General features: G+C 38.9%; 1 protein-coding gene across 4 annotated transcripts in view; it reads right to left on the bottom strand.

The window, feature by feature from the left end:
* AKAP9 (A-kinase anchoring protein 9) overlaps positions 1-24,679 on the bottom strand; it is a 3,155,794-nt gene that overhangs the window by 528,362 nt on the left and 2,602,753 nt on the right. For all 4 annotated transcript variants that reach the window (XM_044067665.1, XM_044067666.1, XM_044067667.1 and 1 more), the window contains one exon: positions 22,058-22,210. In XM_044067665.1, coding sequence (XP_043923600.1) covers positions 22,058-22,210 — 153 coding nt within the window. The remainder of the gene's footprint in view (positions 1-22,057; positions 22,211-24,679) is intronic.

Below are 24,679 nucleotides of genomic sequence, written 5' to 3'. Positions count from 1 at the left end.
GGCTTCAGGGTGAAAGGAAAAGTTCTCCCCTGACTGCCTCCAGAGGAAGGCAGTCAAGAAACCAATCAGAAATGCTGGAAGGGTCTGTCTGAAAATGACTCCTGAGACCCTTGGTTCAGCAGACTCTCTCGCCAGCCTGGGCGGCATCTATCATTTTGGTTATTTCCTCCTCTGCCTCTAGGGGAAAATTCTCCCCGAGAATCCTAAAAAGGACCCTGAGATTTCTTAAACCACATTTTTTACTCCCATGCTGGTTCCTGGAGAAGGACCTTTGTGGAGCATAAAAATGGATCCCGATGGCAGACAGGGTCTTCCCATCTTTCTTTATGCAGCAGAGTGCGTCTCAAACAGTGTCTCAAACAAGGTTGATCCAACAAAAGGCACACTGATGAAGGACACCTTGAAAGGTTCCATAAAGTCACACACCCGCAACCAGGCATGATGCCTTATGGCAATGCTGGAACTGGCCGCCCGAGGCACCTTCTGCTGCATGGGATATCAACCTCATGGATGCATTAGACAGGAATTGGAGGGTGGCCCATTTTGGAGGAGAAAATCTTCTGATCATCTGCAGACACGAACCCCAGGTAGAGCTAGAGAGTTCCTTGACTCAGTCCCTCTGTAGTCTAGTAAAATGGGAAAGGTAGTTTAACGCTCTCAAAGTGAAAGTGGCCAAACCATAAACTCTTTTACCAAATCTGTTCAAAGCCCAAGAGACTCCCTGTTAGGGGGATGGACAGAGGAGCTCTCTTGGGCCAGCTCTATTTTATTGGCTGCTGCAACAACCATGGCATCTACCGGAATACCCTTAGTCCAGAAGGATTCAGTCTAGGAAGCACTCAATATTTGTCTGTGTTCTTGGGTATGGGCTCTGCTGTGCCCAGTTCCTTCCATGCTCTGGTCTAGAAGACAGCAACTCAATGAGTGGGTCTGCAGGGGGAGACACCCAGGATGTAGATGGGCTGGACCAGATAGCCTCCAACAGTACTGTTTTCTCTGGGGAGGAGTTTTGGGAAGACCATCTACCTCTTTGATGGAGGATTTCTAAGATGTCTCCAAAGTAGACATCATCCAGTGGAGATCCTGGGGACCCCTCCCCTTCCTCGAAATCAGTGTCAGTGGTGACGGATTCCTCCAGGGAATCATTGTGCCTCTTCTTGCGCAGTCTTTTCTGAGGGATGTCCTCAGTGGGATGCTCTGTTGAGGTGATGGAAGATCGCTGGGGATCCACAGACGGGATAGTCTGGAGACTTCCTGGGGCCATCTACCCAAGTGGTAGAAGAGAGGCCTCAGAGACAGATCCAGTGGGGACAGGGAGAAGTTCCACTGGGGTGAGAACAGAGGGTCTCCCAGAATGGGAGAGAAGCCTCTGCATCACTTCAAAGGCAGAAGTACTCTGAACACCTGACGACGGTAGTCCTCTAGTGGGCCGAGGCTGCCAGAACGGACATCTCCCAGGGCCCCTGAGTCCCGTGCTTTGAAGGGGGAGTTGAAGCCGAGCTGTCAAATGCTGAAGGTCTGAGGGGAAGCAACAGCTCTGAAAACTTCGGAGTCAAAGTCAACCCCTCCCCTGGAACCGACATTGAGGCTACTGCTCTGAGATACGCTCGGAGCTGACAGAGTCAGCACTGAACACGTCGAGGAAATAGTTGGAGGAAAAGATGTGATAAATACCGGCTCCAATACCTCAGTTCCCAGGACCAATGGAACTAATGACTCCAAAACTGAAGGTCAAATTGGAGAAGGAGCCACGGTACAGAATGGGGAAGCCTCATGTTTCCAGAAGGGGACAAAGTGGGCAAAATCCCTATCTGAATCTGTGCTTCAAGAAATTGCCTCATCAATCTACCAACGTCTTTATCCAATAGACTCCAAGAAGACCTGATGGAGGAGGATGTGGAAGCAGGTCTGGAGGTCCTTTATTATTTTATTATTATATAGTATAATTTTTAAACTTTTCTTTTCATGCCCTAATTCAGCCAATGTTGAATATGTCTTTTCCTTTTTAGTAACAGATTTCTAAATATATTGGGTTCACAGATGAGTAAGATGGTACTGTAGTCTGAACTTGTACATCTTCTTTGTCCTCATACTGTCCCTTTGCATCTGTTTTTTTTTTTAAACTAACAGCTTACTATCTCCTTACCTCTACCACTCCTCCAAACTGACTAAACTTAGAACATAATCCTCCCTTCAAGTCAGTTTTCAAGTACTAATTAATTTAATTACTAAAGTAGGAGTCCATTCTCAAAGAAAGCTATGTATTCAAAGATGGTTAGTTCAGCATTATTTCACTATTCCTCAGATCTTAAAAGAATACCTCAGAAACGTACTCCTTCTAATATTTAAACTTGTTACATCTGGGGGCAATCATAAAAATCCCTGAAATGAAATTCTCAAATCCTCCTTCACCCTTTTCTTAAAAATACAAAAAACAGATCTACTCTGACAACAAACCTGGCATCAGAAAAGGTGGTAGAATTTCTCTACTTATTACAAAAAAGAAGGAAAAAAATACAGTTTTGGAAATTTACAAGGCTAATATTAAGTCAGTTGTTGTCCCCAAATGGCTAATGGGAAGCCTACAGCTAGGTAATCATATCAAGCTATACTGAGGTATATTCCCCCACCTTTCACTATACCCTTGTTAGAAAAAAATTTAAAGTACTACCAACAGTATTATTGCTTTTTTTCTTCTGCTTCCCTACAGGACCTCATCTGATGGCTCCTCTACCAGCACCAGTCAGGCCATTCATTCCTTAAGACCTGGTCCATTCTTTCCTGCTCAGGAAACACTACCAGGCCATCCACTCCCCCAGTGACAAAAATCAGGTGATAGAGAGCAGGCAAGCTTGCTGATCCTGTAATGTAGTTTACTTTCTTCCTAAAGTACCCCCTTCCATTTGGCAGCTTGTCAATCCCCACTAAGTGCTGTCTTCAGAGGGTAGCTTGCTTCTGCATGCAGAATACCCTTAGTTGATATATCTGCACCAAGGCAGCACGTGCTTAGTAGGCTCGTACTTCACAGATGTGATACCTAGTGTTTCCGCTGGGTGTCATACAGGTGGTGAGTCAGAGCCACCCCCCTCCCCCCACCACCACCGAGAATGGGCAGGCCAGCAATGGCTACTCACTCCTCTCACCCTCAGCCAGCCCTTCTAAGTAATCCTTAATGCTTCTTTCCTATCTCACTCTGTCTCTACTATTTCAACCATGTTTTTAAACTCAGTTTTCATTTTTATCCCCACTTACTAGCTACCCATTCTGAAGTAATTTCGATCTTCCCTACCTGTTCTACAAATTTCTCTTTTTAACAAATCAGAATGAAAGTACCAGTGTCTATTCTTGCATCATTAATCTGCATTTTATCTTAGGTTTTTTGCTACATACTTGAGTGAAATATAATTTTATCCACTCTAGCCCAGTTATTGTATCTGAGAGAATAATGTATAAATTCTATCAGAGTTCCTGCTACTAAATTTACATAATCCATACCAAATATTCTCATATATTTCTTCAACAATCTATCCTCTTTTGTTGCATTTTCCCTGGTACATAAATCACGTTCCAGTTCACAACTACAAACTACACTTCCTGCTGAAAGCTTATTATTTCCCCCCAAACTCCCTTAAGCTCTATAATAGCACCTTTAAGTGGAATAGAAATACATGCCAACATAATTTGCCTCCCTGCCAAAAAACCCTTGCTATCGTAAACGTAACTTTACTGTCTTTTTTCCTTTTCTACCACTACTGGTGCCCATCTCGCATTCAGTAGTATTACTCCCCCAGTCTTTTGTCCCTGATAATCTGATAAATTTCCACCCTGAAATCCCTACTTTGTCAAATACACAAGCTCATTTCTATCTAAATGCATCATCTGCAAGTTTGTTATTTACGCCCTAAATGTCTTAATATTGCATTTTGTCTATACTTGCAAAGCTATTTACATTCCACTTTAACATTGATTAAGCAACCATTCTGACACTTATCACCTCTACAAGTTATACATGGCAGTTCTTTTCAACAGATGTTTCCAACTTGCAATTTACATGCACACACTAATGCTGATCTTGTATGTAGTTGCTTCTTCTCCTCTCTATTTAAACTCATGTCAATTTTTTTCAGACTTTGTGCTTCAAAAAGGCACTCAAGAAAATATAAATAAATAAATAAATGTTTCACTCCTCAACCCCTTTTAACTTGCAGCAAATACACAAAATTGCCTACACTTTCCAAACAAGAAGTTTATCTTTCATACAGGAGCAGTTTCCTCAAATCAAAGGCTGCCCCCACAGGCATTTTCTATTCTAAAGTTAGCATTAACCATAATGAAGTGCATGTTATTTATTTATTTTACATTTGTTAACTGAGAAAGTCCAACTGTACACATGTCCTTTTTCAGTGGAGGCCCGGGGAGAAAAGCTGTGTTTCCGCTTACACATATTATTTGTTCTTTTCTTATGTTTATTCCTCTCCCATATGAGAGAAACACCTTGCATGCTTTCAATAAACATGAGCTTCGAGCCTTAAGGAAAATGTGCACTGGCTGCCCTTAAATGAATAACCTAAACTGTTCACTGTTATTTATAATGCATGTATAATGTATTAAGGCTGCTGGGGAGGCAAACGCTTGCATAATTATTCACTTCCACAGTTTTATATTTCATTTGTTTCCACTGTACCACTTGGCAGTTCCCCTTTAAAAGTTAATTACATGCTTTGAACACTTCACTCAAAACATACTGTTAAACCTTTCCAGTAAACTGTTTGCACTTGCAAACTTAGTGTATCTAACTAAAAGCATTTGCTAATGAAAAAAGCTGTAAATTCAAGAAAGAATCCGTGCAGATTTCACTCAGAACACACTGGTCAGACCTCTAGCCTTTTAGTATTTGCACTTGTTTACTCCTTGCTTCAGCTAAGAGCAGGTTGTTGTTGTTGCATCTTTCGGCTTTTCCCGGTCAGGGGTCGCCACAGTGGAACTCCGATCCGCTAATGATTGGCAGTAGATTTTTATGTGCCGAGTTGCCAGCTCTGACACACAACCCTCAAGGATAGAAGGCCCATTCACGCATGTCTCCACACAGAAGACGCTCTGAGAATCGAACTGGACAGCATCTTACTGTGAGGCGACAACACTACCACAGCACCACCACCGCGGTTCAGCTAAGAGCAGGTGCTAATGGAAAACCAACAGGTAATAACTTCGCAAATGCAAGAAAAAAATGACAATTTTCATGTTTCAGTACTTCACTCTTGCTCTTCAACCCTATTTGGTTAATCGATTATCAAAAAACACTTCCTTATAATTAGTCCAGGCATCCACTAGAACAAGAACACTCATCCATTTACCTACTTATCTGAACAAACTTGAAACTTCAACACGGTATCTATTCACAGCTGTATCCTTAAACATTTTGTATCAATTACATTGGATCTAGTGTTGATTGGTGATTTAACTAATGAGTTCATTATAAAAGGTTGTAAGCAATGTATAGTTTTTTGTATTCTGAAAAAGTTTCACTGGAGAGATGAAAGCGCTAAATACGTGTTTTTAGTTACGTCTTTGTCTCAATTAAATTTTATGTTTGAAGTTTACGGTCGTTTACTGCCAATTATTTTTATTTTTCAAAAGTTACACAGTCTTTATTATTTTGTTTCATTGTATTTGAATTAAAACTTCTACCCCACTTTTCAAGAAGCAATTAAGAATCTTCCTTAAAGCCCAATGGCTTTGCCCATGCACAAATCTTTTCTGACACTTTCTCCCCTAGCAGGACCATTCTTTACTATCTATCTTTAACATGCTATTTCAGGTGCTCTGATATTCTGTATTAATTCCTACTGTAGCAGTTCACCTCCTAAGGTTTGGTAAACTTTATAAACAATGTTACCCTAAAAAAAAAATGTTTTATTAATCCTTTTACTCAAAATTTGTAACTTATTTAGTCGGGCATGTTGATATGTTACTGTAACAGTACTATATAAATGTTCCTGTATTTGAAATGTTTTACCTGTCTGACATTATCTGCATTGTATATGGTCAAGATTTCTGTCTTGTAAATTGTCTTAATGTGGAGCTTTTCTCCCTAGGCCTTCGCTGAAAATGGACATACATCCAGTCGGACTATCCTGGTCAACAAACGTAAAATAAAATAAAATAATATAAAATAAACAAAACTTCTACTCTTCTTGATAATTGCCACTGAGCTCTTCAACATCCACCTGAAGTATCACTAACTCAAGCAGATGGAACCTGGGTTTAACATCTCATATCCCCCCCATGCTGCACTGCAATGTCAGCAATTTGAAAATGTATCCAATCCAATCATATGGAGTGGGAATAAAACCTATAGCCTTCTGATCTTCCAGCACCAAAGGCAAGTGTGCTTCCTGTTGAAACTCTGACACAAACAAAGGCTTGCAATATTTTTGATAAAATAATACACAGTATGAAAGCCAAACAGAATCAGTTTATTTTAACGTTGTATTTTTTTTTTTACGAAGTTGAAATAAGCTGCCAATCTTTCCTTATGGATTTTGTTCTGTTCAAATAAAATCTGAGTTGTCTTTGTATACCCATGCAATGCAAAAAAGTATTCCCCAATAGTGGAGTAAGTAAAAAAGGCTACTGGTAGGCCAAATGACTTGAATTTGACTGATGTTAGCTTCTGCGGCCACCTTTGGCATAAATGAAGAGTTCATCCTCAAGCACACACTGTCATTTTTGGAAAATGGATACAAAAGTTTAGCATATAAGGATTGAATATTCAGATATTCTTCTAACTGTGGTTACAGCAACAAGAAACAGAGTTTGTCATATAAAAATACATTAGGTATGCAAAAGTTGTTGGTTCAAATGGGGTAAGAGTTCGCTTCTCCAAAACAAACTAAAGGATCCAAGGTAGAAACAGAGATGTGAAGAGTGGGCAAAACAAGAAGTAACCTTTCAGGACGAGTGGGCAAACTTTAAGAGAAGCTACACTTAGATGAAAGTCTGATATGATTGTTAACTGCACTTTGATGGAGAAGGTGCAAAACCAAGAATGAAAAATCTCCACTAGATATTCCAAAATAACAGGAACTACAAAATGGTCCAAACATCTGGCCATGGGCCAAAAGGAAAAGACAGTCTACTTACTTTGGTATGTCTTCCTGGTGCCATGCCTGTGCAGAATTGAAAATATGGGTAACCTGTCCAGATACAAAGTGTCCCTGGTCATGAACAGATTTGGAGAAAGTAAGCAAATAACTTGAAGGTACAACACTTTGGGTAAAGTTTGCTGGATGGGTGAGATAGGGGATCCTGAGATGACTTCAGGAGGAGAGGCTTGTCCCAGAAGTGAGGCCAAGTGAGAAGAAACCACACTTGTGGAGGCATTTTTTAAGGCTAAGCTTGGCTTTGTAAGGCTCGACCATCTCTACCAATTTGAAATAAGAGAAAAAGAGGAAGAAGACACCCAGACCACATCTGCATCAAGTAGAAAATAAGGAGAGGGTGGTTTCTGCATTTGAATTTGACTGGGGAATGAAAAGGTATCACAGAAAGGAATCTTCCACAGAAAGAACAAAGTCGATGTTAACTGCAAAATGAGAGACTACTTGCAGGACATCAGCTAGCATCTTTGGGGGAGCTGGGTTGACCTGGCGACTAGCAGTAAAGGTCTGCTCTCATACTCTCAGTCTCCTTACAAAGGAGATGGGAATGTTTTCCCTCTTGACTGTTTATATGTCATATCACTGTCATTTTGTTGGGAGTGGCTGTTGATCACACATGATAGCAGGAAGCCTGGAAATGCATGCTATGGAAGGGCAGCCCACATTTCCTGAATGCTAATGTGTAGACTAACCTATTTGGACAAACAAGTGCCTTGGACTGTCTGTACCAAATAATTCCCACCACTCTAAAACAAAGATGTTTGGGTCACTGTCACCTGTGGAACTGAAGATAGAAAAGGTCTGCCCAAAGAGAAGATGACTTGCAAGTCTACCATGACAGATGTTCTTTGCTCTTCCTAGAAATCCTGACTGGAGCTTATAAAGAGGTCTGCCAACCTCTTAGAAACATTTTCTGGGCCGCAGTTTTGGCAAAAGCTTTTTTGTAAGGTGGGATGCCCATAAGTGAGAGACTGTGACTTAGGGTTTGTTGCAATTGAATGAACAGCTTCTGGATATTACTTTCTTGACAAACCTGTCATCAGAGATGGCCTGCCACACTGACAAGTGGAGGGAAAGATGACCCTGAATGTTTCCTGAGGGGACAAGTCAGGCAAAGCCTCACTGAGTAAACTACTGCCCCTGGTAAGACCAAGGTACTCTGGTTGTTCACTTGAAAAATATCTATGGTGGGACAGCAGTTGTTCTAGAAACTACCAGATCCTCTACAACACTAACCACAACCACAATAGGATATTTTGTACAAACTGCCAGACCCACAGTTTACACTGACTCTTCCTATTCAGGAAAATAAGCTCTGAGAACCCTAAAATTTCAGCCCAACTTTCAAAAGCATACTGCCTTTGCTCTTCTGTTTTTTCGACTGGTCCAAAAACAAGATTTCATCAAATAGGGCATTACTGCATTTGGCTTTGCAGTTTTTTTTAATGATCACTTAAGATATTGGCACAGTAATATTTATATAAAAAAAATGTTCCTAGTTACAAACACTGTAACTCACGTTTTTTGTTTAACTATCATCGATCCAACATTACATAAATTTATCAGTTCCTGCCTTCCCTTAACTCTCACTCCCTCTACAAAGGTTTATTCTGCATATCTTGTTGCCACACTTTCCATTTTTTTTCTGTTCAGTTTGGTCCTACCCTTTTTTAAACATCCCACGTCCACTTCTTTTATCTCTGTTACAGTATCTGATAGATCAAATACAGTTGGTTTAGAATTTGATTTCCATTTTCTAGGTTTTTTTTTTAGCCATGAAAGTTAAACTTAGCAAGTCCTTATTATATCTAGGCTACTCAGATCCTGTATCCCAGCTAAAAAAATAATAATAATGTCCTTAGTTACACCCATTTTCTCACCCAGTATTTCTGACACGGTAATCTGTAGGGAATTTCTGAAGTTTGTCAAGTCATTACACTCCTAGTTACTTCTTTCTTATCCATCAAACTCCAACATTTACCATCTACCTGAAGAAAAATTCTCTTTGATTATACACTGAAATCATTCCCTGATAGGGAAGGCAGTCTCTAGCCTGAAGTGCAAATGTCTTCTTGGCCTCTTCCCATTGCATTACCTTTTCCTCTCTAGTTATTTGCTCTCCAAACCTTGGTTACTTTGCAATTTTTCTCCAGTACATTCCAGCCCCCTCTTATCTATTATCTATACCCCTGACTGTAGTCATCTCTCAGCAAAATCTCCTTTCTCCATTCTCTGGTTGGCTTAGTTCTTAAAATGTTTTCTGCTACCTTACTAATATAATATTCTGTATGGCTGCTGTTATTCTTAAGGATCTACATTAAATATCACACACTCTTCTTTCTTCTTGAATCCCCCCAGTTTCATTACCATCAACCATTTCCATTCTGAATTATCGCTTTCGGTCTGTGTTATGTATATCAGCCTTAACTGTGTAGCTCTAAAACATCTATTCAAACCAGGTAATCCTTAACCACCTTGTTCTGCTGAAGGAACAACTTATCCCACTTGACCCTTGCCCTCTTTCCCTCCCAAATAAATTCCTTCAACTTATTAATTATTGTCCACAACTTCTCTGGTTGATATAAATATACCTGACCTGTACATAAAACAAATAAGACTGAAAATATTTTTATTGCTTGTTTTTATTGCTTGCTATCCATATACATAAACAAGAACTTCCAATTTTTCAGTTTGCATATTATATTTTGTTTATTCTCTTTCCACATATCCTTAGTTGCCCTACCAGAATCTTTTTTAAGCCATACTTCCTAAATACGTCATTTTTATTGTGCCCCAATAAAAAAGGATATTGCTGGACCAGTTAATGTGTGGGTGTATAGTTTACAACTATAGGCTTTATTTTATCTTCATTTATTTTATATCCAGAAAAGACATGAAACTGTCTAAAGATATTCCTCAATAGTAATATGTTATTTTCTTGTTTTATCAGGTACAGACTACTGTCTGCAAATAAAGCCAATGTTTCTTGATTACCATAACAATGACATCCTTCAATTTATGAATCCCTTATTTTCTTTGCAAATGGCTCTAAACATAAAGCAAATAATAGAAGTAAGCAAGCACAGTACCAGAGGGTAAAGAATCCTGTGGAAAACTCCAAAAATCTTGTCACAGAAAATCGCAAAGCGAATAATACCAAATTCATCCACAGGAATCAAGCAGAGCAATCCAAAATTGAGTTGAATAAAAAAATAGTAACGCGGACTATTCAAACAGTCCAGTTTTATTGACAATAGTAAGCGCTTTCACCTTTCAGCTTCATCAGACATAAATTAGAAAGGATTCCTTAAGCATTTAAATAACTAACACTTACATTTCATTGGTCTCTACAACAATTTTTATTTTTTTTATTTTATCATTTGTTAACCGGGAAAGTCCGACTTGGAACGAAGCCAATTTTCAGCGGAGGCCCGGGGAGAAATGCTCCAGATGCATGTCTTTGTAATGTGGGAGGAAACCGGAGCACCCGGAGGAAACCCACACGAACGCAGGGAGGACATGCAGACTCCACACAGAAGGCACCCCAGCCGAGAATCGAACTGGAGAACCTCTTGCTGTGAGGCAACAACGCTACCGCTGCACCACTGCACCATCCAACAATGACATCACTTTACTTTAAATATATTATAAAAATCTAATGTGAAGTATTTATGAAAACATTTATATAAAACATAATAATATAAACATAAATAAAATACTTTAAACTTTAAGTAACATTAATAAATAAATCTATACTTAATGTATAGATGTTAACTAAAAAATATATATATACCAAATTTAAAAGGTATGTATAAAAACAAAATTCATGATTCATTCAAGCAGAAACTATAGCCCTTCTCTTCCGTAATAGCGATTTAAGAGAAGCTTTGTCATTTAAACCAGGCTCCTTATCTGCTTGACATCTGATAATCCATCTTAATTCATTCTCTTCAGTTAATGTTTCTATATCTCCACCTCTTATATTTGGTTTAAATAATTGCATCACAAGAAAAACAAATGTGTGGTTGGGACCTCTCCCTTTATGATGTTTTGCAAGGGCATTGGTTTGAGTACCGATGCGCATATGATATAAATGTTCCCTGACGCGTTCCCGGAGTCTTCTATTGGTCTTGCCTATATAGAAAGACTCACAGGAAATACACCTAGCCAAGTATACTAAATGTTCACTTTGACAATTCGTTTTAGTATGGAAAGTGTACTCATAATTGGTAACAGGATGTATAAAGGAAACTCTCTCATCTATGTAGGAACATTGTTTACACTTCCTACATGGTTTGGTGTTAACTGAATCAAAGGGAGTATGGTTATGTAACCTATCTAAGGGTCGTTGGCAAAGAATACGTTTCAAGTTCTTCCTATTTCTATAAACATACCCTGGTCTTAGTCCTACAACTCTCTTAATGTTGTCATCCAATAGAAGTACATCCCAGTGCTTCTCAAATACATTTTGAATCTTTACTATATCAGTAGTGTAAAACAATGGAACTTTCAGTGGTCCTGAACCCCAAGAACCTTGTAACTGTTCCTCAATTACTTCACCATCAGAAAAATATGGTTTTGCCCTAGTTGGTCTAAGGGAATTTACATAATCAATGGCTGCTTCCACTTCATGTTGTTTATAACATCTGTCAAGAAGTCTTTCTTTAAGATTTGAGACTTCCATTGTATATCCATTCTGGGTGGGATTGAGTCTTGAGGCCCTCATTGCTTGTCCCTTTACCACATTTCCAAAGACATAGGAAGGGTGCATACTTTCCCTATGGAGTAAAGTGTTCCTGTAACAAGACTTACGGTGTACAGATGTGTTTAATAAACCATTATCCAGCCTTGTTATATCTACATCTAAAAAGGAAATCCTGCATCTAGAGTAGTTTACAGTAAAACTAAGGAAAGTGGTCAAATCATTAATAATTGAAACAAAATCAAGAAGTTCTTCTTCCAACCCAAACCAAATGAAAAAAAGATCGTCTACGAAAGGTCTGTAAAAAGGAACATTGTTTTGAAATTCTGATAGGGGAAATAATTCAGACTGCTCCCATTTAGCCATCACTATGTTGGCGTAGCTATTGGCACACGAAGTGCCCATAGCTATGCCATCATTTTGCAAAAATATCTCTTGGTTAAAAATAAAAACATTATTTTGTAAAACTGTCTCTAAAAGCAGGGTCAAAAGATCTATAATCTTGGGGGTCAAGTCAGAATGTTCAGTCAAATATTGATGTACCATTGAAACACCTATGTCATTGGGAATTACTGTGAACAAGCTTTTTACATCCATTGTCACAAGGATGTAAGGTTTATCATCTGATAGCCCTTTTGTAAAGGTGTACAACTCTAAAAGGAATTGTTTGCTGTCTCTTAAAACAATAGAGTTAGCATCAACAATAGGCCTAAGAAAGTACTCCAGGTATAACGAGAGAGGCTCTGTTACCCAACCTCTCCCAGCTACTATGGGGCGTAAAGGTGGCTTCTCCATAGACTTGTGTGTCTTTGGAAGCCCTTGTATAACTGGTATGAGGGGTTTTGTTAACCCTTAAAAATTTTAAAAGTTCATAATCAATGTCTCGACTTTTATAAAGGTCATCTAACAAGTCATAAATCTTAAAAACCTTATTAGTGACTTCATCCAGTCCAATCTTAGAGTAAAAAGAATCTTCACTCAACATTAATAACATACTCTCCAAGTAATCTTCTGAGTCCATCACAACAATAGGCCCTCCCTTATCAGCAGGGCGAATAACTATGGAATGATCATTTACCAGCCCAGTAAGAGCTTTCCTTTGTTGGAAAGTCAAATTCTGTCTACCATGTGACCTTCTATTCTTCTTTCTTAATTTAAATAAATCTTGTTCTACTAATCGAGTAAAAGTTTCTATCAAAGGATGTAAAGGGGGGACATATAGACTCAGGGTTTGAAAAACCTTGCGCTCACTGATACCATTATTGTCCCCAAATTCCAACTTTAATTGTATATTCCGCGCAAAAAGTCTTGTATCTAAGACTGTATCTGTGATATCACTTGTTTTACTAGGAATAAATGTTAAACTTTTGTTTAAGACTTGATTTTCAAACTTATTTAAAGTTTTATGTGATAAGTTAAGACCAGGGTATGTTTATAGAAATAGGAAGAACTTGAAACGTATTCTTTGCCAACGACCCTTAGATAGGTTACATAACCATACTCCCTTTGATTCAGTTAACACCAAACCATGTAGGAAGTGTAAACAATGTTCCTACATAGATGACAGTTTCCTTTATACATCCTGTTACCAATTATGAGTACACTTTCCATACTAAAACGAATTGTCAAAGTAAACATTTAGTATACTTGGCTAGGTGTATTTCCTGTGAGTCTTTCTATATAGGCAGACCAACAGAAGACTCCGGGAACGCATCAGGGAACATTTATATCATATGCGCATTGGTACTCAAACCAATGCCCTTGCAAAACATCATAAAGAGAGAGGTCCCAACCACACATTTGTTTTTCTTGTGATGCAATTATTTAAACCAAATATAAGAGGTGGAGATATAGAAACATTAACTGAAGAGAATGAATTAAGATGGATTATCAGATGTCAAGCAGATAAGGAGCCTGGTTTAAATGACAAAGCTTCTCTTAAACCGCTATTACGGAAGAGAAGGGCTATAGTTTCTGCTTGAATGAATCATGAATTTTGTTTTTATACATACCTTTTAAATTTGGTATATATATATTTTTTAGTTAACATCTATACATTAAGTATAGATTTATTTATTAATGTTACTTAAAGTTTAAAGTATTTTATTTATGTTTATATTATTATGTTTTATATAAATGTTTTTCATAAATACTTCACATTAGATTTTTATAATATATTTAAAGTAAAGTGATGTCATTGTTGTAGAGACCAATGAAATGTAAGTGTTAGTTATTTAAATGCTTAAGGAATCCTTTCTAATTTATGTCTGATGAAGCCGAAAGGTGAAAGCGCTTACTATTGTCAATAAAACTGGACTGTTTGAATAGTCCGCGTTACTACTATTTTTTTGTTCAACTCAATTTTGGATTGCTCTGCTTGATTCCTGTGGATGAATTTGGTATTATTCGCTTTGCGATTTTCTGTGACAAGATAAAGCAAATAATGGTGAAAGAGGACATCCAGCCTGGTTCCTCTTTTCAGACACACATTTTCTGACAGAAACCCTCCCACTTGAAGTTTTGCCTCCAACACTTCATATAGTCTCCTTATTAATCTTATTACTGGATCAGGGAATGTAAATGCTTCCATTGCCCAACTCATAAAACACCAGCTTACTCTGTCGAATGTTTTCTCTGCATCAAGACCCACCAACAACAGCAGCAATTTCTTACACTAGGCTTTCCTCTAGATCATCCCTGTTCTATTAATGATGTTAAATGTTTGCCTCCCCTCCAAAAAAACACACTGATCTATATCTATAAATGTTGTCTACCCCTTTGCCATTTTTTAGCTACTATAGGCATAAACACTTTACAATCATGGTTTAAAATTGAAATGGGCATTTATGAAGTTGGGTCTGAGGGGTGTTTACTGTCTTTAGGTGTTAAGGCCATCACAGTTTTCATCCAGGATGTTGGTGCTTCCCCTCCTTTTAAAACGCTGTTACACAAAACCTTCCACATACTTATCATTTTCTTCCCTGCTAGCTTCCAAACTTCCACAGGAACACCATTTACTCCTGGAGACTTTCCTGCACATTAACTGTACATCACCATTTTTATCTCATCTCTTCCTATCTGAAATGTTAATTGTTCAGCCTCAACTACATCTACATCTAACCTTGGTATACTTAATTCTTCCATAAATATTTCTCGTAGTGCTCATCTTCAATTTCCATGTTTCTCTGCTTTATACAAGCTTTCATAAAATCTCTGAAACATCTCTAATACCTCTACAGGATCTCTGGTTATTTTTATTGTTTTCTGCTTTCTTTTGCCTAAGTCACTGTACTCTAAGTTTTTGTGATCTGGAGTTATTATCAAAAAACAATTGCTTAACAGGAATCCTTCCAAACTCATGCATATTATCCAAATGCTCATTTATTTCTTTAGCACTCTGCAGCTGCATCTCTTATTGTTCTGTGAAATACCCATCTTTCTGCATACTTCATCCTTTGTCAGCCTTTGTAAATAATTCCTGTCACATCTTAACCATATTTATTTTCTTTTATTTCTGCCTTATTTTTAAACTCCACTTTCATTTTATCACACTCACCTGTTATATCCCACTCACCTGTTATAACTCCTGCAGAAATGTTCATCTTATTCTTCTTTTTTTGGCTGCTCCCATTAGGGGTCGCCACAGCAGATCAACTGTTTCCATTTCTTCCTGTCCTCTGCATCTTGCTCTGTCACACCAACCACCTGCATGTCCTCTCTCACCACATCCATAAACCTTACCTTAGACCTCCCTCTTTTCCTGTTACATGACAGCTTCATACTTAGCATCTTTTTCTCAATATACTCTGCATCCCTCCTCAGCACATGTCCTAACCAACATAATCTTGCCTCTCTGGCTTTGTCTCCAAACCTTCCAACCTGGGCTGACCCTCTAATATACTTATTCCTGATCCTGTCCATCCTCATCACACCCAGTGCAAATCTTAACATCTTCAACTCTGCCACGTCAAGTTCCAACTCTTGCCTTTTCGTCAATGCCACTGTCTCCAACCCATATAACATAGCTGGTCTCACTACCCTCTTGTAGACCTTCCCTTTCACTTTTACTGGTACTCGTCTGTCACAAATCACTCCTGACACTCTTCTCCACCCACTCCATCCTGCCTGTACTCTCTTCTTCACCTCTCTTCCACACTCACCATTACTCTGAAATGTTGATCCCAAGTACTTAAACTCATCCACCTTCCCCACCTCTACTCCCTTGCATCCTCACAAAAACTTCCTGCAGAAATGTTCATATTCCTAATAAATGTCAAATAATTTCCACTACTCATGCTTTAAATTCATCTCTTTTTAACAGGTAGGTGGGGGAGCACCATTTTACATCACTACTCTTCATTTTTGTCTTAGCTGTTATTGGTGCATGACCTTAAACAGATATTGGATGTGTTGTAGCTTTTAATTAAATGCATGTGTTCCTGTAAAATATAATTTCTGTCTAGTCTAGCCCAGATATTTTACCTTGCGGAATAATATGTAAATTCTTTCAGAGTTCCTACTATTGAATTCACGTCCTGCATACCAATTATTTTCATAAATCTTGTTATATTCCCTTCATGGTTCCCCAGATACATCCTCACTGCTGCAAATCAAGTTCCTGTCCCAATGTATAAGTAATACTGTTTGCTGAAAACTGATTTCTCAAAAAAAAAATCCTTAGGCTTCATAACAACAGTTTTATGTGGAATACAAATACATGTTGTGTAGTCCACCTCCCTTGCCAGCAGCCCTTTACTACCACAAATCCATCATTATGTTTTCCCCCTCATCTATCAATATTGGAGCGTCTCTAACAATTAACATTACTTACTTACTATTTAATATTACTACTATTACTTCTTCTTCTTTTACTCTGTCCCTAATACTCTGCTGAATATCTACCCTGAAGTCCTTTCTTTATCAAATTCACATGAATATTCACTTCTTTCCAAATGTGTCTCCTGTAACACTACTTCTACTCTGCATTTCTCAATATAATTCAATGCTCTTCCCTTTTACTCTATACCTGTGAGGCTACTCTTTTTCCAAAATAATATGGACAGTGTAACCATTACAACATTATTCCCAACTAATATATATATATATATATATATATATATATATATATATATATATATATATAGGTTCATAGGTAGGTACTAGGCTATCTGCCAGACGGCATTTATAAGCCTAGCCAGAGTGTGTCAGCTTTCGCCGCCCGATTGATTAATTAACGGAGCCTCTGTCAAGAAGAGCCAATGAAGTGATCCCAGGGGTGTATTTTCTGTTACCCATCCACTCGTCAAGGTTTCTCTTGAAGAGTGTTAGTGGGGGGCTCTGCCTAATGTAGTTAGGAATTTTGTTCCAAAGCATTGGGAGTCTCTGTGACAGGAATCTATCCCTCCAGCAAGTTCTATTTATGGTTGTGGCGAGGTTTAGCTCACTAGAGTGAGTGGCTTGCAGTGACTTGGATTTCTTTAGGTGGAGCATGTCCATCAATTCTGAGTTGGACATGGCTTTGTAAGTCAGGCAGAGATCACCTCTGAGTAAGCGATATGCCACTGAGTACAGCTGGAGTTTTTCCAGTCGGGCTGCCTAGGACATATGTTTGAGGCCAGTAATCCTCTTGGTGAGGTACTTTTGTGGTCTTTCCAGCTGTTGGAAGTGTCTTGTGAGGTACATCCCAAATGGGTCATTGTACTCTATGATGGGTCTGATGAGTGACGAGTAGAGGGGCACTATAACCTCTTTATTTCTAGATGCGAACCCTTTAGTAATTAGATGGGCTACATAGAAGGATTCCTAACTACTTTGGCAATATGATTGCCAAAGGAGAGATTACTATCTACCTGGGTCCCCAGATCTCTTATTACCTCTTCTGTATTAAGGGGGCTGCCACCTATGTGGTAATTCATGGGTGTTTGTTTTTCCCAAACGGGATAACTATGCATTTTTTGGCATTTAGCTTGAGACCATGACTTTGACACCAGGTGTCCATCATAGTATGGCCCTTTTGGAGAATGTCCGTGTCAGCTGGAGAGTCAATTATGACTCCCAGTTTACAGTCATCGGTGAACTTGGTTAGCCACAGTCCTCCTGTGTTTGCCTGTACTTCTGAGAAGTATATACCGAACAGTAGGGGTCCCAGGATCGAGCCTTGTGGGACACCACTTGTGACTGGTTTAGAGTCGGACTCGGAGCCCGCTCTTCTTACCATGTGAGTTCTGTTTGTAAGCCAGCTGGCAACCCATCTCGTGACATAGGGGTTTATGTTCAGGCTGGTGAGTTTTTCTATAATTCCCGAGTGGGGAATGGTGTCAAAAGCCTTGGCGAGGTCAAGGCATGCTGTGTGAACCACCTTCCCCTCATCTATGGCCTTGGTGACTGTCTCGAAGAAATCAACCAGGTTTAGTAGGCATGATCTGCCCTTAACAAAGCCGAACTGGGTCGGGTCAAATGTTTGGAGGTTCCCAATGTCTTTGTTAATGAGTTCCATGATGATGCACTCCGTAGCCTTGCAGACCAGGCTAGTCAGGCTATATATATATATATATATATATATATATATATATATATATATACACACACACACAAACGTATGACAGCCATTTTAAATGTCTTTTTCCAGCTTTTGTGTTACAAGCACCCACTGTTTCTCTGATTGATCTTTTATATAGTTGTTTCTTGTCATCTCCATTTCAACCTATATTTACAAAAATTTTCTTATAATGAAAACCATTAAAAAATCCAGAAACCCTCTATAACCAATTAACTTAAAACAAACACACAAAATTCTGGACATCTTCAAACACTGAAGTGTAAACTTCCTGATAGGAACAATTGTCCCAAATCAATGCCTGCACACACAAGCTTACTTAACCTAAAATTAAAGGTATCCATGTTAAATTGCATCTTACAGCCTGTGCTACTTTCACTAATTATTGCCTGTTTTTGTCTTATCCTTACTGTCTTCCCAGATGTGAATATAACTGCTTGCATGCTTTCAGAAAACATTAAATGTTAGGCTTAAAAAAGTGGTCTGCCTTTATTGCCTGTCCTTGTAATCAGATTGTCTCCATGAAAACATAAGAAGAACATGTACAGCTGCTCTTAGCTGCAGACTTTTCAACTCAACTGAACATGTATTTGCTACAGGAAAACTTTTCATTGCACTTAGTGTTCTCATTTACTCGCTTACACAAAAATCGTGTTACAAGATTAAGCCAAGGGCCTTTATTCAGACAATCACCGATGCACAAGTAAGGTAAAATAGATGGACTCCATTATAATCTGTGCACTTTTATACCTCATTCCCTACCTCAGCAACCCAATATTATACCACAGTAACATAAACATGTTTTTGTGCTGTCCTTCTCTTTTTTCACTGCAATGCCTACATTTCTTAAATTACTTTACTATCTCTATCACACACGACAATAACTGTTGATGCTTTACTATATAGTATGCCCTATAAATCCTACAAAACTCCACCTAGTTTCAACTTCCTGTACTGGGGGGATGGATGGTGAAAGCAGCATCAGTTATATGAGGTCTCAGGGAAATCACAGCCTGAAATGCAGTGGAGTGAAGCTTATGCAGGAAATTCTAAAATGCCAGGAATGCCAGCAGCTCCATATTCAAGATTAGGACCTGTCAAGTCTAAAGGACGGATTCCGACACTGAAAGCCGCATGGCTGAAAAGTTCAATCTTCTCAATGAGGCTGGCAAATGAATGACAACCATCAATGTCAAAACAGACTCCAAGTTTGGTTGAGGTCAGTGGCCTTAATGTTCACCAGAGGAAGGCAGAATCCTGGGTTAGAACACTTGGTCCTGAATTGCTAGAACTCACTAAGTCTATGAAAGACTTAACTCAGATGTCAAGTGAGGCATTGAGGCATTGGCCCATAAGGAACTTAGGTAGGAGGCATCAAAGTAAATTCCAAGGTGTGCTTTTGTTTGTATATTTTTTGGTGTTATTTGGCATACTTTCCTTGAACTTGTGGTAATTGCAAGGATGACACTGGAGCCACTGAGGCAGGGAGAATTGACCTCAGGGGAGCCGTTGAAGCTGATACCAGTGACAATGGGTCAACTAATGGTCTCAACGAGACTTCAGCTCAGGGTGTAGTCAGAAATAGTGGGTAAAATGAGTTCTCAAGCCTCCCATCTCAGTGGGGGAGAATACCTGTGACCACAACTGCAGTCTAAACAACACTGGTCACAACATTTTACAGTCCAACTGGACACAGACAGACCTTTGGAACCTCATGGACATGACTGATTAAAGGCTAGGTGTGTGGAGTTTAGGCTATGAAAAAACAGAAGTTACAGTGTATGATCAAGGAAGGATAGCGATGGTAGTCCTTCTGAGGAGATCTACAACTTACAGATGCATAGGATTAACAGAAACAGGTTCAATATCCCCATCACTATCAGAAGCAGCACGGTAACCATATGAAAAGTTTGACAAAAAAAAAGATGTGTATATACAAAGTGCAAGATGGCCATTTCTTGAAGTGTGGGGGGCCCGCTTTACATATCAGATGAATTCAGGGTGGCTTCCACATTGGGGTGAGTGCAGGATGGCTTTCTCCCTGAAAAAAAAAAGTTTAAAGGAGAAGAGCTATGTTCGAGATTTGATCTTCTGCATTTCTGATATTTTTTTTTTATCTATCAGCAGCAATTGGCGTTCAATAGGGAGCCAAGCAGCACACAGTTACAGAAGCATCAGCAGACTCAGGCATTTTAGATGCACATTATCCTGGTCTAATGGCAGTTTTAGCTTTAACTGCTGAGGGAGTTTGGAAGTAGAGGAGGACATATTAGTAAGTTAATATAAAGAGGTAACAGGCCAAAGCTTTTCCAATTCAAATCTATTCTTTCTCTCAAGGCAAAGGGATTGAAGGCTACACAGATATTGCAGTTCTCAGCAAACTGAACCTTACCAAGACATTTTACATACTTATCTTGGGGATCTTTGCCCCACATCTGCATTTCTTAAAGGACTGTAAATCCTGTCTCTTCTCCATGAGAGTAAGAAGGTGACCAAATAAATCTACACTAGTGTAACATATCACAGGACATCAAAAAGTGAGTCCACTGCTGATGACTACGAATTTATTGAATAAAACTCTGCACTGAAAGAAGCAAAGAAGTGGAAATCTGTCTACACCATAACATACACACAAGCAGAAAAAACTTGAACCAACAACAGTAAGATGAAATGGTCTGATATGAAAGGTTGGAGGGAAAAAAGCAGGAGCTGAACCTGACAAAATTTACCCATTAAAATGTTAAAGGGAAAATGGTAGCCTAGGGCTGTTTTCATAGCATGACCAACTATAATGTGCTGCTAAAGACATCTGGTGAAGGGTGCACTATCAATCATTATGGGTAAAAGGAAGGGCTAAAGTAGGTACCAGTACTTCTCATTCTAACTCTGTCTTTCAAAGAAACCAGTTGTTGCTCAATATATACCATCTACCTGCATGTCTCGTCTGCCTTAGCTTAAATTTCCCCAAATTTCTCCTTTAATTTCAGCCTAGCATCAAATTGCTGATATAAAAATTCACAGTCAAACATGACACCTACTTCTAAACTTTCTGCATACCTGACTAGCAATCCAAAAAGGAGTCTAAAATCATGTGAAAGTCCTCCAGTTTGGAGCAAAATCTTTTGTGTTACGTCTTATCACATTTTTGTTCATCATTATCAATACTAGCTCATGCTATAGTCTCTTGTTCAATCTCACTTACCATTCCACCTTTCAAAATGACCTCATCTACACTTCTCATAAATTCTACAAAACCTATTTTGTCTGACCAACATATTAATGCATCAGTACTGTCATGTGCTCCAGGAACAACTTTAATATTAACAATAACACTAAATGTAATATTAGCAATCAGAGCAACCAGAGAAGATGTCCAACCACAAGAAACACTGGGAGATCTCCTTATGTACAATTTATCTTTTAAAGGACTTGTACTTCTTACCTCCCCTTCATATTTACAAACCCACACGCACCACCATGACTGGTTGTATGAGATGGGAGACAGTCACAGTTAACTTTAACAAAAATAAAATGGCACTGTTGTTTAGTCTGAGGGAAGACTTGAATTTTCAAATTATGTCTTGTGTTTTTGAAAGAGAGCTGCACATTTTTAACAATTAAGAATATATTGATTCTCACCTTCAGTTCTTCCTGGAGTTTTTCTGTTTTCTCCCTGTAGTCACTGACTTCTTCCTTTGCTGCAGCTAATCCACCATGAAGACTTTCAAGTTCTGAAAATACCTCTACAGTGCTTTTCTTCCGCTTTTCACATTTGTTTACATTTGTGATTGTCTATCAAAAAAAAGTACATGCAGATTTAATGTGTTTTGCTGATTCGGGTGCACAGATACAAATAACATCATATGTAAGTAAACTAAATGCAGCAGTCAAACCTGAGTTGTCGTAGGACACTAGTAGCATAGCTTAGTTACTATATATAAATATTCCCATCATGCAATACACTATGGGTGCTAAATACCTCTAACATCATTGTAAGGTACTAAGTCCTTTTCCTCAAAAATTACCAAGTCCAACCACCATCATGAGGGAATAAAGGCAATAGATAAATGACATATGACATATACAGAGCGATTGATGCAACACAGCATATACATGCATTATACATACAGTGGAAAATTAGAGTTAGCATAATGAAAGAGTTGCAATCAAAAGTAAAGTCAGAGTAAGGTATGTAGGGGGGAGAAGTAGAGTATGAAGCGGTTAAGTCATAAGACCCGGAGAGATAGCACTTGCATTTTCCTAGAGTCTTGAAATGTGCTTTTACTTAAGAATGGAAAAATGAGGTAAGAGGAATGATTTTTAAGAAAAGAAAGGAGAGATTCCCACAGTTTGGGACCAATGACTGAGAAAGCATGGACTGTGCAACAAAGCCTAGTTTGGAAGGTTTGGAGGAAAGTATGGTTGGTTAAAATGTCTAAGGTTACATATTTGTGCATCTCTGAATGGTCTGGAAACCAGTGTCATTTTTAATAATTTAAATAGTTGAGAGGCAAGTAGAAAGTCAGCACATTGTTTCACAGGTAGCCAGTTAACTCTTTTAATGCTTTTGGAGTGGTGCTAATTTCTTGGGGAGAGAGTGATGAATCTGCAAATGGAGTTTGAAATGGACTGAATTGTGGACACATTATTTCTTTTAGAGGCTGCAGCAATTAGAGGGAGACAATATTCTAGCAGAGCCAGTAAGATTCATTTACCTCTGGCACTTCAACAGCATCTGGATAGAAAAGGGGAAATCAAATTCATTTCAGGCAGGAGTGGGTCATGAACAGAGCCAAGAGTCTGATCAGAGGTCTTTTAGAAGGTGTTTAAAGGAAGGATGGCTGCTTACTAATCTAATAGTGTGTGGAAGATAATTCCATTTTGTGGTGACTGAGTAAGAACAGTGACTGCTCCCAGCTGATTTATGAGATTCCACATTGATTTATGAGGTCGACAGATGTTGAGGAGTTGCTTGTCATTTGAATGAAGGAATTTGTGTCTGTACAATATGTCTATTTTTTTTTTTTACATTATTTTGCATATGGAGCTGACATTTAAGGTTGTCATCAACTGTCACTCCAAGCAGTTTTGTTTGGGATACCACTTCTATCTCTGTATTTAGTGAGGAGATTTTAAAGCTGGATTCATGTTATTCATGGATGGTAACTGGACCCAGGGAACTAACACATTGACAATACGCCCCTGAGAGATGATTGTTTGAGATTTGGGAACTTACGTGGACAGTGCCATAGCTTTTGACCAACATGGTCTACAGTTGTAAGAATGTCCTATATTGCAGTTTATTAAAAAAGGGATTGTGTCCAGATTTAGGGATGTCATCATTCCCATTCACTCAGTCCTCATTAGGCCAGTTATTGAATATAATGCCCCCTTTGGCATGTATCTGGCCAGACACATGCAACAACTGGTATTCCCACAGAAATACATTACTAAATGGATACAAGGCCTAAAGACTATGTCCTACATGTATGAACTCAAAGCTGTAACTATACTCTGTATCCTACAGACTGTTAAGAAGTGGCCCGTGTCGAGCATACAAGGCATTCCCCCAACCCATTACTAATGGATTTACTGCACATCAGCATGTCAAATGTCATGAGAAATACTCAGTCTAGTGATCAAAACTTCTTCTGCAACATAACCAGAAAGGTTTGGCGGGACAGGTGTAACTCACAGAGAATACAGTTGCTGGAATTGACTCCCCATCCACATAAAACAAAGTTCATACCTGTCCATTTTGAAGCGCAACTTAGATCTATGGACAGGAAAGAGAATGTTTACCCCAGGATTACCCTATGTACTACTAACAGACAGAGGCAATTCCTAAATGCTTTAGCCCATGCATGGGTCCCCTCAAATTTTCTGTGGTATGATCCTAGCTATTCTCATTAGGGGGTAGTACATAATTATCAAAGTCAGCTGTGATGGTGCAGCAGTTAGCATTGTCGTCTCACAGCAAGAGGTTCTCCAGTTTGATTCTCTGCTGGAGTGTCTTCTGTGTGGAGTCTGCATGTCCTCCTTGTGGTCGAGTGAGTTTTAAAGACATGCAGGTAGATATGTGTGTGTGTGTGTGTGTGTGTGTGTGTGTGTGTGTGTGTGTTGTGCCTTCTGTGAAGGTTGGGTGCCGGGCTGGCAACTCGACACCGTAAAACTCCACTGCCAGTCTGTGGACCGGTGACCCACTGTGGCGACCCCTAACTGAGAAAAGCTGAAAGACATTTTGGTAATACATAATTATTG

Source organism: Protopterus annectens, chromosome 3.part1, assembly GCF_019279795.1.
Source record: "Protopterus annectens isolate FY-2018-M chromosome 3.part1, PAN1.0, whole genome shotgun sequence".
Lineage (NCBI taxonomy): Eukaryota > Metazoa > Chordata > Ceratodontiformes > Protopteridae > Protopterus > Protopterus annectens.
Note: the sequence above shows the minus strand (reverse complement) of the source record. Positions and strands in the feature narration are given on the sequence as shown.